The sequence below is a fragment of the Macrotis lagotis genome, chromosome X (genome assembly GCF_037893015.1).
Source record: "Macrotis lagotis isolate mMagLag1 chromosome X, bilby.v1.9.chrom.fasta, whole genome shotgun sequence".
In the NCBI taxonomy this organism is placed as follows: Eukaryota; Metazoa; Chordata; class Mammalia; order Peramelemorphia; family Peramelidae; genus Macrotis; species Macrotis lagotis.
This window is the reverse complement of record NC_133666.1, coordinates 367,444,509-367,465,429: the sequence shown is the minus strand read 5'-3', so window position 1 is coordinate 367,465,429 and position 20,921 is coordinate 367,444,509. Positions and strand designations below refer to the sequence as shown.

The 20,921-nt window shown below is 32.6% G+C and overlaps 1 protein-coding gene across 1 annotated transcript in view; it reads left to right on the top strand.

Annotated features, from left to right (window-relative positions):
* Window positions 1-19,486, top strand: part of LOC141499133 (cadherin-10-like) — a 40,075-nt gene extending 20,589 nt beyond the window's left edge. The window contains exons 5-6 of the mRNA XM_074202027.1: window positions 4,600-4,721; window positions 19,361-19,486. Of these exons, the coding sequence (XP_074058128.1) occupies window positions 4,600-4,721; window positions 19,361-19,486 (248 nt within the window). The remainder of the gene's footprint in view (window positions 1-4,599; window positions 4,722-19,360) is intronic.
* Window positions 19,487-20,921: the final 1,435 nt, after the last annotated feature.

Below are 20,921 nucleotides of genomic sequence, written 5' to 3'. Positions count from 1 at the left end.
ACTGACTTCTGAGCACTAAGACTATAGATCTAAATGGTTAACAGTAAAAGGTCATTTATTTTAAAACAGAATTTCTAAAAACATCCTTTTAAGGAGAGTATGTTGTCATCTCCAGTTTAGTAGTAGCAACTGAGTTGAATGTTACCAATGGGAACAAGCTAGGTTAGTAGGTTAGTACTTCCACTCTGACCCTTCTTGAATCATATCATTATATACACTAAATTTAATGCTAAATCTTCCTCTGCTCCAAAGGAGCTATTAAACTGCAATTTCTGATTCAGAGAGTTTGAGAAAATTAGCTTTGAAACCTAGTAGAAATAATTAGGGCTTTGTTTAAAAAAAGACTATGCTAATTTCTTTCTTTTCATTCTCTGTATCTCTATCTCTGTCTCTCTTCTCTCTCTGTCTCACTCTCTCTCTCTCTCTCTCTCTCTCTCTCTCTCTCTAATATACACATACAAACACACACATAAACAAATGAACTCAACTTTTCTTTCCTTGAGTCAAATCAAACTGCAAATTAACTTTTTAAAATGCATACCTGCCAAAGTGTGTGTAATCAAGATCCCTATTACGCCTTATGTCACATTTCACTTTAAATAGAAATGGAGAGAGAAGAGAAAGTAGTACACAGGGGGTTGTTTTCACTTGGCCTTAAGCTTTGTGGTTTATGACAAATGTGTCATTTTCTAAAGCCCCTGAAAGTGTCAAGGAAATATATAAAAATACACTGCTTCTAAATGTGTCACCATGCCTACCACAGGCTCAAGAGTTAAATTCTCAAGTTATCTAGTAATGCATTACAGCCTATGACAAGTACTTGCACCCAGTAAACTACTGGTTGCATTACATCACAGCTGAGTTCTATATTCAGCTTCCTTTCACAGAAATATCATTGAAAATGTCATTTGGTAGGCCAGGCTGAAAATTATGACTACTTATCATGACTGAATTAACCCTGACCACTAGAGCAAATTAACATTTGTTATTCCAACCAAATTAGCAACCCCCAACATTTCTGAGATGGATTTAACTATTATCATTGCAGTAAATTCTAAAGGTGGTGGCTATGTTTAAGGGAATCTATTTGTTGGACCCAGATATCTATTATCATAAATTCCATCCTAAGAAGAGAGAAACATTTTATTATATATATAAAAATGCTAACTAAACATCTGTATGTTATGCATAATTATCCTGAATGAATTTTCTAGCTCTGAAGACAGCCACAGGATGCTTCTGGAGTATAAGAAATGTTAATATTGATCAATGATCTTATTTTACATCACTTTTCTTCTATTTTGGAAGAAAATGAAAAGAATTAAATTGGCTTCAGTGCACTGGCCCAAGTTGTTTCCATGGAACTCTATCTTACATAAATGTGTCAGGTCTTATTAGAAAGACAACATGGTGAAAGAGTTACGTCATATTCTGATTTATATAGAATACCTGAGTTGTAGGCCTACCTCTGTCATTTATTGGCTATATGATTTCCCGAACCTTAGTTTCTTCATTAGCAAAATGAAGTTAATAAAACAATTTTTTTTCCAGAAATAACATTAAAAGTATCATTTGGTGAGGCCAGGCTGAAAATTAGTATATATTATGAAGGAATGAACTCTATTTGCTAAAGCAAATTAAGAGCCCCTCTCAAGGCTATTGTGAATAAACTAATAATGAGTAACAGAAATGTGAAATATCTGGTTACCAAATGGAATGTAAATATGAAGGAAGTAGAGAAGTTGGGGGAGCTAGATGAGATTTTACAGATCATCTAGTCCATGCCTTTTTACTTTGGACACAAGAAAATAGAGAAGTTGAATTCTAAGTCCATTGAGTCAATCTGTATCATGGCATATTTCTATGAATGACCTGTAAATTTAACTACTCCAATGACAATGAATATTTTTCATATGAAGAAAGGAACATTTATTAAGGGTCAGGTCTTGTACTAAGCAATTTTACAATTATTAATTCATTTGATTCTCACATCAACCCTGTTGAAATGTTGAGGAAATTAAGGCAGGTAGATAAAGTCATAATTACAGTGTCTGAAATAGAATTTAACACAGGTCTTTCTGATTCTATTCTCAATATTCTATCCACTATCCCAGGCATCCTCCTAGGTATGATGACTAAGGGAGAGAGAAAGATTCCTTTGCTTCTCTTGTAATTCTTTGTGGTAAGAATGGAACAGTTATGCTAACATAAAGATTTTAGAAAGTGACTATCACAATGCATATATTAAAAAAAAGAACAAGACAAACATCTGTGGAAATGATGCCATAAAATAAGGAAGAGCACCTCTGCAAGTTCCTCATCTGAGTTTTCTATTAAGCAAGATGCTCCTTCACTGCAAGATAATGTCTGAGCATAACTTTGTTAGAAAGAAAAGCAGTCTCATCTCCTTATTCTTCTACAAATATTTTTCAGACCCACTCATGTGCCTTTTGCACTTAACGATATATGGTGATAAATGAAGCAATACAGAAGGATCTATTATGTGCAGAGCATATCCTCTAGGTGCTTTGTGAAAATGAAAAGTCTAAGTGCAGGTTAAATCTCTCTTCTCAAGAATATTAAAGTCTTGGTAACAGTGGAGCAGAGGTGCAGATGAAGGTCACACATGAAGAGAAGATCCAAAATATTCTCACATTTCATCCATAATAGAACAGTGGAACCACATATACGAAAGCTATAGTATAGACTGAATATATGAGTAGTGAGAACTTGAAAAGTAGAACAAAAAGGCAGTGATCAAAAGAGGATGAACCAGATGAGATTTAAACCTGGTCATAAAAAAGTGGTGAATATAAATTGGAGGAGAGTAAATATTAACACATAAAATCATAGATCACAGTTTTAGAATGTGATAGTGCTAAAGAGGGGAAGAATATGACATTCATATAGGCTAATTGATTTGTTCAAGATCACACAGCTACTAAATGGCAGATTTGAGATCTTGGATTCAGATCTATTTTCCTTAATAAATCTAATTCAAACCCCTGCTTACCCCTCCATTCCCATTCCCACCCTTGCAAACACATACTCAGATATTTAGCCCTGAGTAATAATGTCAGGTCATACAAATTGAAAAATTATGATTATTTTATCATTTTGGTAAAAAAAAATTCTTTAAAAGAGAGCAGTGGATGAGTTCTTTATAGAGCTGAACTTGATGACTGGATGCATTGTACTCAAATCCTGCCCCTTATTCTATTTGACTATAAGCTAATTTAACCATTTAGTACTCTCAGCAAATCTCTATAGATATAATTATCAGGTGCTTACCTTTATTGAAAGAAGGAGTTTTTCTCATTTAGGTGTTCTATATACCAATTACATCCTAGGTCCAGACTCTATCTCTACTTCTTTGAGGAGGAATGAGCAGGTACTCAGTGAGCCCAATATAAAAACATCTATTAACAAATACAATTTCAATAATCACATATTTTAACTGCTATGCCTAGAGTTTGAGGACAGCATATTAAGAGTATCATCAGGGCGGCTAGATGGCACAATGGATAGAGCACCAGCCCTGGAGTCAGGAGTACTTGAGTTCAAATCCGACCTTAGACACTTAATAATTACCTAGAGGTGGGGCCTTGGGCAAGCCACTTAAGTCCATTTGCCTTGCAAAAATCTAAAAAACAAAGAGAGAGTGTCTTCTAGGGTCATACTATCAGAAGTGAATGATTATAGAAGGGAAGTTCTTGACAAGGTAAAGTACACTGACTTTTAAAGTCAGAAGAATTGAGTTGAAATACTTCCTCATACAATTATTGCCTGTATTATGGAAGAGGAGTCAATGAACTGCCATAGACTTCAATTAACCTCATCTTTAAAATGAGAGGATTAAAGTAGGTCATCTGTAGTGTCACTTTTAGAGCTCGGATCCTAAGTCACCTAAGTCCTTCCTTCTTTTTTTGCAATTGAGTTTCAAAGAATGGATTTGTCCAAAGTCCTACAGTTAGGCAATTACACCGTTCTCATTCAAACACAGGTACTTTCTATCTAAATACAGGATATTTCAGTCTAAGTTAGTTTTAAATTTTAATAGCTTGAAATTTCATTAAGATTTCTAGGATACCCTGTAGAGTACATTTCCTTTACTGTATTATGTTGCCTTATTATAATTAATGCTCAAAATAAGTGAACGTTTAGGTGATGTCATGTGGTTGAACTAATGCCTAAAATAAACACTATACGTATTTTATTTGGGTTCTCACATGCACATGCTGTCTTTTAAATAAGCTAATAAAATATGACAAGCATAAAAAGCTGAAATATTTTCAATAGTTATCAAAATATATTATCCAAAATGAATATGAGCCCAAAGATAATTGAAATAATTGTTATTCAACTATTCTAACATGTTATTTTAATGTGTTACATTTTATTGTGTAAAATACAGTGCAGAAATAATGTTTATTTAGTTGATAACATTCTAATTTCAACTTGATAGAAAAATAAAACCAAAAACTTTAAATCTGGTATGAGGGATCTTCCCGTGCCTTATTGCTTAGCACTGACACAATCTTATCAGTGCTTGTATATTTCTTTTGATAGCAAATCAAGGTTTTTCTTTCCCTCTCCTAGACAACCCAAAAGAGACAACTCGTGTAGCAGTTTTTGTCAGAATTTTGGATGTCAATGACAACGCACCACAGTTTGCTGTGTTCTATGATACCTTTGTATGTGAAAATGCAAGACCTGGACAAGTAAGTGCTGAAATGTAGCAAGCACAATACTTTTATAACTTTTTTACAAAAATAATACTGTACTATTGGGACTAGGGGAAAAACGGGAGAGTGTGGAAGGAGAGTAAGAGACAAAGAGATAATGAGAAACAGCAAAAAAAGGATAAATTTGTAAGGATTATGGTAGGATTCTTAATTCTGTTTTAATGGTTCTTATAGTCTTGTGGAAATTTTAACTGCTTGCCACCACAAGACTGAATGAGTAGGAACAAGCAATTTCCAAACTCTGAAAAGCAAAAGAAAATCCTTCTGCTTTTTCAGATAAATATAGAAAACCACTAGATGAAGAAGGCAAGTGAAAAGCAGTGGAAGACACAGAGAGAATTAAAGTATAGGAATAGATCCCAAAGGATAGGGATTCATTCAATTCCAGGATGTAGAAGTGGAATTAAAATATAGCTATGTAGTAGTAAAAGGGGAATCAACCCTTAGATATATGCATTAAATTTCAGAATTACAGCAACATGAAATTATCTAATGATACAGTTCTTTATAAAGGTGTCCCTGCATCAGCTTTATGTATTTACTCCAAAAACCTTTGCTTCAGTAGATTCATTTTGTTGTTTGAAAAGGGTGTATGTTTGAATCTGAATGAAATGCTCTTAATTGGTTTCAGCGCTATCTTCACAGAAGGAAGCAGAATGTTATAAATAATAATTGGGAATCAAATTTATTTTTTTAAAGAAAGAGAACCCATCACAGAACTACATTATGTTTTGACATTATTTCATGGTCTTTATAAACATCACTGTCACTATTACATTTTTATGCAAATTACATTACCCTATCTCTCAAATTCTTCCTATTGAATAATCAAACAAATTCAACAGTGCTTATACAGGTTTTGAAATGGTAAAATTGTGTCAATGGGATTTTATTTTTCTTTTCAAATGCTATGGAAAACTGGAATTCAGCTTATGTATATGCCCTGTTTGGTTAATGTTGTGTTGAAATCAGAATATTATTCTTAGGTCATTTTTATGACCTTTTTATGTTAGTCTTGATAATGTTTCTATTTTACTTCTTCAAGTTCCCATCCTCATGTTTTCTTCTTTACATATGGTTGCCCTATCCCATTTGACTATCCCCAAATAAAGTGGTTTAAAATTTAAGTTGTCTTTCTTTTACATATGAGCAAACTGATTTCCCCAGATTTACAGACTTAGAAATAAGTTTCCTATGTATCTATTTGGATGATCTCAATTCATTATTATTATTATTATTATTATTATTATTACTGACAATAATAATAATAATAATAATAACTCTCTTTTATAAAGATCTTTAATGTTGGGAAAGCACATTAAAAATATCATCTCATTTTATCTTCATAAATTATAGAACCAGATAAGGTAAAGTGACTTGCTCAGTCACACAGTTAAGAAAAATCTAAAGTGGTATTTGAAACCCATATATTTTATAATTCTAAGTTTAACAGTCTGTACACAGTGCCTAATGATCATAGTAGGTCCTATTCATATTACTCAAGGAATCAGATTATGCTGTACTTGAAAACTATAAAAGTTATTGAAACAAATGTTAGTTATTCAATAGGTTTTGTGTCAGACACTGTGTTAAGTATTTGAAATTCTAAAACAAAAACCCTTCACACTCTAATAGATGATATTTTTAGTCACAGAACTCATATTAAAACATGGAAATAGCCATGTATAAATGTATACTATATGCATGTGTATATACTATTTTACACATGTCTGAACATATATTTGTATATGGCAAATTACATGTGTGAATCAATATGTTTATATGCCTATTATATCTTATTTCATGAACTTTGCAAACTACTTATGTATATATATTTATGTGCATATGTATTAATCTCTTTAATAAATCAAAAACTAATCTCTGGGAAAAGATACTAGCAGAAAGAGGAAGCAGAGAAAGGTTTTCTGAACACTGCAATTTGAACTGTCTTAGAGGAAGTCAGGGAATCTAGGAGTTAGAGATAAGAAAAGGGAGTATTCCAGTGCAAGTTCACAATCAGAAAATGGAGTATTGTGTGAGAGGGAATAGTAACTAGACAATATATAGGAGAGTAATATGTAAGATGATGAATAAGGTAAAAGTTTTCTTATTAAAATGATATTAAAAGTCTAATAGAACATTTTATATTTGATCCTCAAGGTATCAGAGAGATATTGTAGTTTATTTAGTATGGAGGACAATGACATGGTCATAAATTTGCTTCAGGAAAATCATTTTGGCAGCTGAGTGGAGCATTGATTGAAGTGAGCAGGGTCTTGAAGAAGATAGACCAATTATAAGTTAATTGAAATGGGCTAGGCAAGAGAAAATCAGGACTTGTACTATAGCTACACATGAGTGGAGAGAAGAAAAATATGAGTAATGATGTGAAAAATAGAAATAAGAATTTACAACAGAATAAATGAATGTAGTGAGTACAAATGAGAAGTAGAAAAGGATGACACCTAGTTTTGTGAGTCTAGATGACTGGCAGGATAAGGCTACCCTTGACAGTGTTGGGAAAGATGGAAAAAGAGAAAGAATTGATAGGTGGGGGTGGGAGCAAGAGATAATAAATTCTATTTTGAGTATCTTGAGTCTGTCATATCTGAAAACATACATTATGAAATGTCAAAGAGGGATTGACAATACAGAAGTCGAGTTCAAGAGAGAGTTGAAAGCTGAATAAATTGATCTTTGAATAATCTACTTAAAGATGATAAGTAAACCAACTGGAGCTGATGAAATCACCAAACAAAATAGTAAATAGGAAGAGGAAAGTGGTCCCAAGCCAGAGACTTAGGAGAAGTTGACATTTAGTCAGCATGAAGTAGGTGAATATCTGCAAGAGAATAAAAGGGAGCAGTCAAATAGGAAGAAGTAGGAAAAATAGAGATTCATATCATACATTTCAGAGAGAGAGAGAGAGAGAGAGAGAGAGAGAGAGAGAGAGAGAGAGAGAGAGAGAATTTCCCATAAAGAAAAAGTTACTAATTACTCATTAGTAATAGTGTGAAAATCTTCAGAGGTCAAGTAGGAGGCTTGAGAAAAATATTTGACCAGTTAAAAGATTGTTGACAATTTTAGACAGAGTAATTTCAATTGAATAATGAAGTTAGAACATTTGTACATACTTATAATGCTTTTAATTTGTGTGATTTCATAAAAAAGACAAACTTTTAAAAATGGAGTATTTTAATTAATGTGCTTGCATTGACTAATACTAAGTTGAAATCTTGTGCTAAGAATGATGTTACTGATTTGAAATCACAATTGCTCTATAAGACTTTTAATTAAAACAGTGCAAGTATAAAATCAATTTCACTTTGAACTTTTATATCAATAAGTAACTGATTATTTAATGGATTTCTATATAGATAAATATTGCTGTGCCATAATCTGATTATCATTTTCTATAACTGTAATTATGGTGATTGCTCAAAAATGGTAAGAAAGGTATAAAATTAAGACAAATGTTCACCTTGACTTTTTGTCCATAGCCTAAAGAGTGTGTGTGTGTGTGTGTGTGTGTGTGTGTGTGTGTGTGTGTGTGTGTAATGTATATATGTATATTTCAAACAGAACAAATCTGTGCAGATAGATGTCAGGTTCTCTGAATCTTTCTATTTGTTGATGACATTATACTGATTGCATCGATTTCTAGAATACGACATAGCTTTATATTGGAAATTGTTAAAATCCAAAGGAGAGTCACTTAATCTTTCATAAAGGGGGGAGGGGGAAGGAGGGGAGAGGAAAGAGAAAGGAAAATATTACCAAATAGATAAGATTATGCAGAATACAATTGTCTAATAGTATATACATAACAGATAGTTCCAGCAGATGGACAGGGAACTTGTCTCAGAATCGAATGAGGCAGAGATTAGATTGAATCATTTGAAGGAATTGAATAATACTTTCAATTATTCTAACATACATGATGTTGTATAGTTAATAGTCATCCTTTTAACACCAATGTTCCTTATACAATCGGTTTCATCATGAAAAACTGTATAAAGAAAAGAATATACATTTCAGGTAATCCAAAGAACAAAGAAACACACACACACACACACACACACACACACACACACACACACACAGAAACACACATGACAGATATAAGTAACTTAAAGCATATTTTTTATTAAAGATTTCCAAAAGACATCATCCAAGACATATGATTAGAAAAAAATGATTAGCAAGCAGACACGGAAAATTAAAATTTAAGTATGTCATTTGTTTGCTGGAATTTTTGAAATATTATAAGAATCAAAAGGAAACCTTACTTCAGATTAATTCAGCAACCATTTATTCAGCAATGACTATTTGTTAGGTCTTACATATTTAACAAAAAAACAGCAGGATGCCCATAGAACTGAATTTATACTTGATGAATAGAAAAGCCAGAACCCTTCAAAGGTGAAATGAGCAGCTCTAGATGCTAGTGGGTTTCTATTCCCTAGAGGTCTTCATGTCAAGGCTGAATAGCCACTTGGTGGTATATTCTAGAGTGCATTCAATTCAAATTCATGTAGAATGATTGGAGTTGAATTCATGTTACCTTTTAAATATGAACCAGCTCTGCCTCCTGGGACCACATGAATTTCCTGAATTATTGAAAGTTAAGTTTCATCAGTACCATCAATTGTGATTTGGATTCTTAATTTTACAAATGTATTTAACTAGCTGATCAGGATATTACTCTCTCTATATAGTAAACTTGACCTTTTTGACTTTATATTTGTTTTTCTCCTTATCTTTTAAATTACCAATATTATTTAAATTTAAAATACCTTCATTTGTTTTAAATAAAACTCACAGCTAAAAAAATCCTTTTATATTATTACATTTGTCACTGTTTTCTCACCTTTGTATAAAGATTATTTGTCTCCTACAGTTCCTTTTTATAGTTTGAATAAGCTTTTCCTCCCAATTAAAATCTCATCTAATTCATTTTCCAAATAAATCTATGGAGAACAAATAATAACCTTTATTTTAATCGTGGAGTACTTCTGACATAGTTCCCTCTACTGGTGAAGATGAAACATCTTGTCTTTAATTTACAATCTGAAATTTGACTAGAAGATGATAGTAGAATATGGATAGATGGATAGACACTAGCCTGAAAGCCAGGAAGCCTTTACTTCAGATCTTTCCTCTGACACATACTGTCCATTTTATCCTCCATAGGATCACTGAATTTTTCACTTCCACAGGCAACTTTCTAAGAAAAAATGAATGAAGAGAAAATGCAAAAATGAATTAGTACACAGAACCTCGTCCTTAGGAATTTTCTATACCAATGAAATAACCTGAAAGGATTACCTGAAGCCCAGAGAGTTTAGGTCATTTCTTCATATTCACACAGCTAGTATATGTAAGTGGAAAGGTTTGAACCCAGATCTCTTGATGTAAATTAGTCTTTTACCCTCTGTGCTATGGGAGATCTCTTTATACTGATGAAGTTCATCACCAAATCGTCTACAATATAATGATATCTAATTCCCAGAAATGTCTAAATTCCAGAATATTTGTGACCTGGGCTGTTTATGGTAATACTAATAGGTGGCTTGGTAGATTAAAGCATATATCCTGGAGTCAGGAGGACCTGAGTTTAAATCCACCCTCAGAAATTTGATACTATCTCTTGTGACCCTGACAAATCATTTAACTCTGATTCCATTTCCCCCAAATAAATAAATAAATATATAAATGAGAAACTTAAAAAAGCCCAACAAAATGATAGCACAAAAGTCAAACTAAATTAGTGATATTTGAAATATTTCAATAAGAATGTATCATGTCCTTGCTCACTGAACTGCTGAGAGGAACTGAGTCCATCACAGTTGATCATCTCAAAATAGTTCTATTAATGTGTGCTATGTACTCAAGCTTCTGCTCATGTCACTAAACATCAGTTCAAACAAGTTTTTCCAGGCTTTTCTGACGTCCTTCTACACATGATTTCCTACAGAAAAACAGTACTTCATCACATTCATATATAACATAATTTGCTCAGATAGGCATCACCTCAATTTCCAATTCTTTGCTACTACAAAAAGAGCTATTATAAATATTTTGGGACATGTGAGTCTTTTTTTTTCTTTTTTTTTATGATTGCTTTGGAATACAGACCTAGTAATGGTATTGCTGGATAAAAGGATATACACATTTTATTGATAGTTTCATATTGCTCTTGTTGGTACTTTTCCTTTTTTTATCATTTTAGGCAATCTGATAAGTGTGAGGTGATATCTCAGAGTTGTTTTAATTTGCATTTATTTAATCAATAATGATTTAGAGAATTTTTTCAAATGACAATAGATAACTTTAATTTCTTCATCTGAAAACTGCCTATTCATATTGTTTTGCTAATTATCAGTTGGAGAATGATTTGCATTCATTTAAATTTACTATGTTTTCTAAATATTTTAGAAATGAGTCTTCTATCAGAAACACTAGCTGGGAAAATCATTTCCTGGCTTTTTGCATTCCTCCTAATCTTGGTTTCATTGGTTTTATTTATGAAAAAAATTTTAATTTAATGTAATCAGAATTAAACATTTTGCAATTTATAATGCTCTCTAATTCTTGTTAATCATAAACTCTTCTCTCCATAGATCTGACAGTTATATACTATTCCCTGCTGTCCTAATTTGTTTATATCAACCTTTTTGTCTATTTTTACCCTATGTAGGTGTAGGGTGAAAGTGTTGGTCTATATTTCTGTCATATTATTTTCCAGTTTTCCTAGCAGTTTGTATCAAATAGTGAATATTATCTCAGAAACTGGAGTCTTTGATTCTATCAAACAGCAGATTACTATAGTCATTTACTATTTTTTATTTTGGACATAATCTGTTACACTGATCCACCATTATATTTCTTAGCTAGTACCAGACAGTTTTAATGACTTCCAATTTATATCGTAATTTTAGGTCTGGTATGACTAGACAACCTTCTTTTATATTTTTAAAATTAATTTCCTTGTTGTTCTTGAATTTTTGTTTTTCCAAATGAATTTTGTTAGTAATTTTGCTAGCTCTGCAAAATAATTTTTGGTAGTTTGATTGATATGGTACTGAATAAGTAATTTAATTTAGGTGGAATTGTCATTTTTTTTATTAATTAGCATGGTCTACCCATGAGCAATTGGTATTTTCCAAATGTTTAGATTTGACTTTATTTGTGTGAAGTGTTTTTTAATTGTGTTCATATAGTTTCTGGTAGATCAACTGCCAAGTATTTTATACTGTCTATATAGTTTCAGGTAGATCAACTCCCAGATATTTTAGATTGTCTACAGTTACTTTAATTGGAATGTCTCTATCTCTAGTTGCTGGGCTTTGTAGGTAATATATAGAAAAGTTGATGATTTATATGGGTTCGTTTTATATTTTGCTACTTTAGAAAAGTTGCTTCAAGTATTTTTAGTTGAATTTCTAGGATTCTCTAAGTTTATCATCATATCATCTGCAGAGTGAGAGTGTTGTATCCTTGTTTCCTATTTTCATTATTTTACAATTTAATTCCTTTTCAAATCAATTTCTTTTTCTTCTTTTATTGCTACAGCTAGCATTTCCAATACTATATTGAGTAACACTGGTGAAAATGGACATCCTTGTTATTGTGAATGTTTCTAGCTGATCCTGAAACTAGATATAAAGAGACATTTCATTAAAAAGTAGCTATAGACAATATAAAATACTTGGAAGTCAATCTATTGTGCTTTTCTTACTCCTTTCCTCTTATCCCTCCTCACTAATGTTCTGTTTCTGGATGATGCCTTCCCTCAATGTACCCTCCTACTATCCATTCCCTACTTTTTCCTTCCCTCTTTTCCCTTTTACTTTTCCCCCTTTTTTGTTCCCTCTGTAGGGAACCCCCCCTTTCCCTTTCAATTGTCCTGAACAATTCTCAAGAGTTGTTAGTTTTATCTTCTTATGTAGAAATATATAAAATTTAGTCTTATTCACTAACTTATTTTTTCCTTCCTATTTACCTTTGTACACATCTCTGGAGTTTTGTATATGAAGGACAAATTTTCTGTTCAGTTTTGACCTTTTATCAAATAAGTTCCCTATTTTGTTATAGGTTCATCTTTTCCCTTGATAAAATAGGCTGGATTTTGCAGGGTAGTTGATTCTGAGTTATAATTCAAGCTCTTTTTTCCTTCTAGAATATCATATTCTAGACCCTGATCCTTTAATGTTAAAGCTGATAAGTCCTGTGTAATCTTGACTGTGGCTCTTTAGTATTTGAACTGTGTCCTTTTAGCTACTTGCAGTTTTTTCACTTTTATCTGATAATTCCAAAATTTCACTGCATCTTAGAATTCTTATTTTGGGATCTCTTTCTGGAGGCAACCAAGAGATTCTTTCAAGAACTATTTAACTTCTTCAGTTTTCTTTGATAATTTACTGAAAGATATTGTCCAGGATCTTTTTTTTTTTTTGATCATTGCTTTCACATAGACCAACAATTACTTCTGGATCTATTTTCCAGTTCAGTCAATTTTCCTAAGAGGTTCTTTATATTTTTCTTCTATTTTTCCAGTTTGTTGGTTTTATTGGATGGATTCTTGATGTCTAATAGAGTCATTAATTTCCACTTGCCAAATTCTAATTTTTAAGGATTTATTTTCTTCAGTTAGTGTTTTTATTTCCTTTTCTACTTAGTTGATTTACTTTTAAAGTAGTTTCCTTTTTCCATTTGATCAATTCTACTTTGAAAGATATTGTTTGATTCAGTGAAGTTGCTTTTCCAATTTTTCATAATTCTTCTACATAACTCACTTCTTTTCTCAAATTTTCTTCTTCCTTTATTTTTTTTTTGATTTTTAAAACCTTTTTTGAACTCTTCCAAGAGGACTTTATGGATGTGAGTTCAATTCATAATTCCCCTTGGGACTTCACATGTAGATGTTTTATCATTTTTTCCCTCTTCTGAGATGGCATTTTGATCTTCCTTGTCTCCATAGTTGCTTTCTGAGTTTAGCAATATTTTGGGGTGTTTTGTTCATTTTTGAAAGATGAGTTCTGCTCCTGGGACCTAAGGGTGTAGTCTCACTCTTTTTGTTCTGTGGGTCTGAGGTCTGGTCTCTGGTTTTCCACACTGGGTCTCAGGTGCTGGTGGCTTACTCCTTGTTTTAGGGTAGGTAGCCCAGTCCTGTTCCTCCTGTTATATCAGCTTCCTTGGGCTCAAAGTTCACCTTCTGCTGGGACCCTCACTGCTGGTCTGCTGACCCAGACCCAGACGTTTTAGTTACTGAGCTGAGCAGTGGCTAAGAACTTCCTGCTGACAACCCAGTTCCTCCACCTAGGTTACATTGCACTCCCTTTTTTACCCATGTGAGACTGGTCTTTCCTGAAGTTTCTCCAAAATGTCAAACTGAAAAAGTGGTTTCAATCTGACTTTAGGTGGGTTCTGTCACTTTGGGGCATGTTTAGTGGCTTCTTTTAAAATTGTTTCAGAGGGAGACTGGGAAAAACCCTGGGAACTTATTGAATTCTCTCCAACTTGGTTCTGCCTAAGAAATCTCCAGATGGTAGATTTTTAAGAACTATTTTTTCAGGGGCAGCTAGGTGGAGCAATGGATAGAGTCTCAGCCCTGGAGCCAGGAGGACCTGAGTTCAAATTTGAACTCAGACACTTAATAACTACATAGCTGTGTGATCTTGGGGAAGTCACTTAACCCCATTGCCTTAAATAAACAAAATTTTAAAAAAAAGAAATATTTTTCCCTTCCCTTCTACTGCCAGCAAACAGAATAATCAGGAATAAAGTGTATGTCATCTTGTTCACATATTAATTTGATCTTTCCTGCTAACTCTTTCTTTGGAGATTTATTTGGTCCATGAATTTCAGGTAGTTTTAGTTTTTCATTATGATGGCATCTAATAAAGATGTTGTTCTTAAATTTTAATAGATTAATTTTGTTTCTGGGCAACAGGTTAATTAGGAAATCTGAGAAATCTTTAAAAATAATTTTTAGAGTGTACTTTGAATATATTTCAGCATAGACATCTTCTGGATTTGTTTAGTCACAGACACTGTTATTAAGAGATGTTCAAAAACAATTTAATTATTCAATTAAGAATTAATTAATTTTTTGCTATTTAATTTTAACTTATGACCTGAAAGAGGATACTCTTGTTGATGAGCTTAGTGATGCATGAATTATGTCAGTAAAAAGGATGAACTTTTATAAAAAGATTTTTTAATCAGATTAGAAAATTAAGGATCTGAAATCTATAAACTCCTTAATCAATTATGTGATTATTAATCTGCAATCAGAAATAAGAAATGATCACCCAAAACCTAGATGTTCCTTTCTCATCTGTTTTTCTTAAAGAACACCCTTTTAATAAGCCTGTGAAAAGAACCACAGAAGAGACCCTTTCCCCCAAGATAACTCCAAAGGCAAAGAAGGAAACAGTTGTACCCCACACAAGACAGAAGCCAAGTCCAAGACATTGAAGGCTAAATGAAGGGGGTCCATAGCCACAAAGAGAAGATTCACACCTCTCCTACCTTCCAGGAACCCAAGACACTAAGATTTCAAAGGCAGCCAAATATGTGGGAAAAGTACCCCTCAGAGAAAAAAGCTTGATCACTATGCCATGATTATGTTTCCTTTGACCACTGAGTCTACTATAATAAAAGATTGAGAATAGCAACACCCTAATCTTCATTGTGCACATAAAGACCAACAAGCATCAGATTAAAAAGGCAGAACTGAAATTGTATGAAATCAATGTGGCCCAGGTCAACACACTGCTCCAACGTGATGGAGAGAAGAAGACCTACATCTGGCTTGCTCCATACCATGATGCTTTAGACATTGCCAATAAGATTAGAATGTGTCCAAATTGTCCTGTTTCACCTATAATAAAAAATTTTCCAAGCAGGCAGGCAGGCAGGCAGGCAGGAAGGAAGGAAGGAAGGAAGGAAGGAAGGAAGGAAGGAAGGAAGGAAGGAAGGAAGGAAGGAATTGCCCCTTTTAAATAAATATACTTGGAATTTTGAAAGTTAAACATTGAAACTCTTAAATGTTCCATTGTGAATCTTTTGAATGGAATGATATTTAATGTAGAATAACTGAAATATCATAGTTATGTTTCAAATTGATTACGACATGCATTATTTGAACTCTCAATGTCACCCTCTTTTTTGGTTTTTGCAAGGCAATGGGGTCAAGTGACTTGCCCAAGGTCACACAACTGAGGCCAAATTTGAACCCAGGTACTCTTGACTCCAGGGCCAGTGCTCTATCCACTGCACCACCTAGCCATTCCTCAATGTTACCCTTAAAGGAAAAAAAGTGTTAAAGATAATGTTTCTATGTTTGCCCATCTGGTCAATTTATTTTGGATTACTTAAATGAATTTGTGGTTTAATCAACATGGAATTTGAGGGTTGAAAGAGACCTCAACAATCCTATAACTGAAACCATACATATAAGAAATCCCTACTATGACAAAACAAAAGCCTAAGCTTGAAGACTTCCAAGAGAAGTCACTCATCACCTTTTAAGGCAGATCTTTTTAATTCAGTATTGCTTGTTTATCCTGAATGACTGTTTTCCATATTCTCTCACTAGTTGATAACAAAGAATCTACTTAAGATGTTGTATTTTTCCCCTAGCTCTCCTAATATCTTGCAGATATCAAGAAAGCATGTGAAAATCTTTTACCACGTGTTCAATCCTCCTTTATTTTATCATACATATTTAATGACATTTTTTCCTTTTCTTCTTTTATTATTTCTCTACCAAGACCTAACCATGGGACTGTCCATCAATTCATTAACTTGATTACAAAAGCAAACAATTTATTTAAATATTAACCAGAATCAAATTTTAAAACAATGAATATATATATATATATATATATATATATATATATATATATATATATATAATTTTGAAGATGATCTGAATTTGTAGTAAACTTACAAGAACGTTTGGTAAAATACCAGAAACCACTCTCATTAAAAAGTGAACTGATTGGTTCATTTTATGAAGGGTTTTTAAAAATAGAAATGAAGGATTTACAAAACTCACCATTTAATTCTGTCAAAATATTTTAATATGGTCTTTCTTCCACCACTGCTCATTCAGTTTGATTATATGGAATTCATAAATGCTTCTTTCTTTCTATGTGTGCATTTTTATGTTAATAAAATGTCCATGTTAAAGTTTAGTGACTTGTTGGCAAAATATATATTTATAATGGACATAGATTGAGAATTTTATTACTTGGATTGCAGATATACTTTTCTATCTATTAATTAATCCTTGAGACACCATTCTGCCCTCATTCAAAAGATAAAAGTGAATATTTTAAATTTTGTTACCCTTTTTTTAAAACCATCACCAGACATATTTCTCCTGCATTTTATGGCTAAAGTTCATTTGTAAAAGGTATCTCTACTTCCTCTCATCTTACTATCTTATTAACTCTCTACAGTATGACTTCTTATCTTATTCAACTGAAATTACTTTCTCCAGAGTTATCAATGATCTCATAATCAAATCTAATGGTTTTTGTTTTCAATCACCATCCTTCTTGAACTCTTTTCAGTTTTTCTGTTATTGCTTTTTTCCCCTCTACTTTCATGACACTGCTCTTTCCTCATTATCTTCCTGTATTCTCTCTCTCTCTCTCTCTCTCTCTCTCTCTCTCTCTCTCTCTCTCTGTCTCTCTCACTCTCTCTCTATACACACACACACACACACATATATACAAACACACTTTCACTTAATGATCTTTTTAGCTTCCAAATATTCAATTTTCATTTTTATCCTGATGATCCTTAAATTCTTATTAATTTGAAGTACTTTGTGACTTCAGTCCCTCAACTTTAACTTCCTAGAGAACATTGAAAACTGGATGTCCTGTAGATATCGTAAACTCAACATATCCAAAATTCAACTCATAATCCTTTCCCACACCCCACATTCCCATTACTCTTTCATGCTTAAAAACTTTCACAGTCCATAATTCCCTATAAGTACTGAAGATAACCATTCAATGAATCACTCAGACTCACAACCTAGGTATCTTTATTCTCTCTTAGCCCCCCTCTGTCTAATCTGTTTCCAAAGTCTCTTAATTTTACCCTTGTAATATTTCTTGAGTGTCACCTTCCCATCTGTACATTGATACCACTTTTGTGCAGGCCCTCATCACCTCAAACCTAGACTATTTCTATAATATCTCCCTATCACAAGCCCTATTGTCATTCTAATCCATCCAATTGTAGTTTCCCAAAGATGAGATTGTATTTCCTACCTTTGAAAAGGGGTTACATTTGAGATTATATTTCTCAGTCTTTGTATAGGCTGTCCTCCATAATAGCTGACAGTAATTTCTTAAAGTGATGGTCTGACCATATTACCCTCCCTCCTCCTCTATAAAATTCAGAAATCTCCAATACCTCTTGGATAAAATATAAAATCAAATGGTTGTCAAAGATTTTCATAAACTTACTCAGCATCCCCAATTTTGTGGTCTTCTTACATCTTACACTCTCACTCCACCTCCATGACACTCCAAGTACCCTTTGATCTAGTAACATTGACTTCCTTGTTATTTCTCAAAAAATGCACAACACCTCTGACACCAGACATTTTCACTGGCAGTCATTCATACATGGGATACTCTTTCCATCACCAACTCTACCCCCACACCTTTCCTGGTTTCTTCAAATCTACGTTAAAACACAACCTTGTCTTTTCCAATTGGCATTTTTTCCAATTATATGTTATGAAAGTTTTTCAACCTTCATCCACAGGCATATGTATATTTTTAAGTTATATAATTTCCTTCCCCCCTCCCTTCCCATCCTCCTCCCCTCAGAACAATCTAACGATTATTGTACTTACATATTTGTGTTTAACATGTTTACAGATTAGTCATTTTCTGTATGAGGAATCAGGATTAAGGAAAGATAAAGAAAACCATGAGATAGGAAAGAAAAACACTAAGAGAAAATTTTAAAAAGTGAATGTAGTGTTTTTTGTTGTTGGTTTAAAACATCACTTCTTCAGGAAGAATTTCCCAAACCCTCTCAATTCTAATACTTTTTTCATTTTTAACTTTCTGTTTATCCTGTATATATCTTTTTACATAGCTATGTGCTTTCATAGTTTTTATTAGACTATGAGCTCCCTGAGGGCAAGTACTATTTTTTTCTTTCTTTGTTTCCCTAGTATGAAACAGTGACTGGTCAAAGGAGAACACTAATTAAGGTTTACTCAATGACTGTCTATTTTTTCTGTTGCATAAAATAAAATCACAGCCACAAATGATATAACTAAAAACATTGTCTTCTACTGTAAAAATTACATTTTTCTATGATAAACAAAAATGAACTTTTCATCTTATGAAAATGTAAAAAATAAATTAAAATACAAATTTAAGCAGTATTGATTGATTGACTTAGATCTAAAAACTTGAGTCTACTCCAAAGTAAAAAGAAAGCAAAGATAGTGTTACTCAATAAACTACAGTAAGGGATTGTGGGGATTCAAGAGATAGTGCATGTGAAATATTTAGTTAAATGCATGGCAATAACAATTTTTAATTTGTACTTTCTTTTTTCTGCAGCTAATACAGACTATAAGTGCAGTAGATAAAGATGATCCCTTAGGGGGGCAGAAATTTTTCTTCAGTCTAGCTGCTGTCAACCCAAACTTCACAGTCCAGGATAATGAAGGTATATTTCAGATCTGACAGTATGAAAAATTTCCTTTACAGGATTATTCACAAATTTATTATATATCATAAATAGTTTAAAGGACTTCAAGGGAAAAGAAGACTTCAAGGAAATTGATATTCTAATAATATAAATTTCATTGAATGCCTTATGAACTGTCAATTCTTTAACATTTTCAATAATCACAAATAATCACAAATACACAAGACTGAACAAACCCTAACCTTGCCCCTTCCCTATTCCCAAAACTCATAAATCACTTTATAAAAAAGTTCATAAGTGATTAAAATAATTGAGAAAGTAAAAAAAAAACAAAGATTATCTGAAAGGTGATAGGATTGGTTGGATTGACTTGAACATTATACTTATTTACTGTCAAAGGCCATCAGAGTTGACCTTCAACCAAACCAAATATTTTAATTGTAAATGATACAGGAAAAAGAGAGAGTGGAGGAGGAATGAAAAGGAAATAGATGAATGGACAAGAGAGGAAAAAAACAACATGAATAGCATAGACATTGAAGTATAAAGCTCAGTTGGTTGATAAATAGGAATTAAGACCCCAAATCATATAGCAGGGTGGCAGTGGCAATGGGAGTAAAAAGAAAGAGTTGAATTTACTCATCATACCTTCCTCAAGAAACCTGTGCTCCCATGCCACTCTCAGTTTTTCTTCTCAAAGAACCAAAAATTTTGATAGGCTCACTATTCAAAAACATAACTCTTCTTGTTCTCAATTACTTTTCCATTAAGGAAAAAAGCCTTAGACTGGTTATCTTTCAATTCTATTTCAATTCAATTCACAAACATTTATTGATCATTACTTTTTATTGTTTACTGTGAGAAATACTAACAGATAGAAGGACAATTAAGGCAATTATTTCTTTGTTCATGATGCTTGTTAGGAAATAAGATATGGAATACATAAGATATAAATATGATCGATTCATAAAAAAGATATAAAATATTTTGGGAGCATGAAGGGGGTACCATCTATCTATATCTTTCTATCTATCCAACCCCACCCCTACTAATAATAAGGAAATGTGATTTCTTCTGTACTCTACCCTACTGAAGTGTAGACTAAAAGAATGGTGAAGAACTCTGAAAATCTTTCATATATAATAAAACTGTGACCTAGTTATGCAATGCAGAAAAGTTTAAAGAATTTTCCAAGTTCCTGAAATGTATTTGAGTTTGGTTATTTGTAAAAATTGTCTCTCTTACTCTCTGAAGAAATTTGGACATTGTAGAAATTGCTATCTTGTTCATGTTCTCTAGAATAGATGAAGTAGAAACATTAATAAGTTCTCTTTCAGATTTTCTACAATAATCAGTTTCTAAAATTTTAATTTTTAAATTTAAAGAAATTTGGGGCCTCACTATCCAAACAGATTGTCATTCAGACTTTTGACTGACTGGAATATTTTTTTCTTTAATTTGCAATAATCT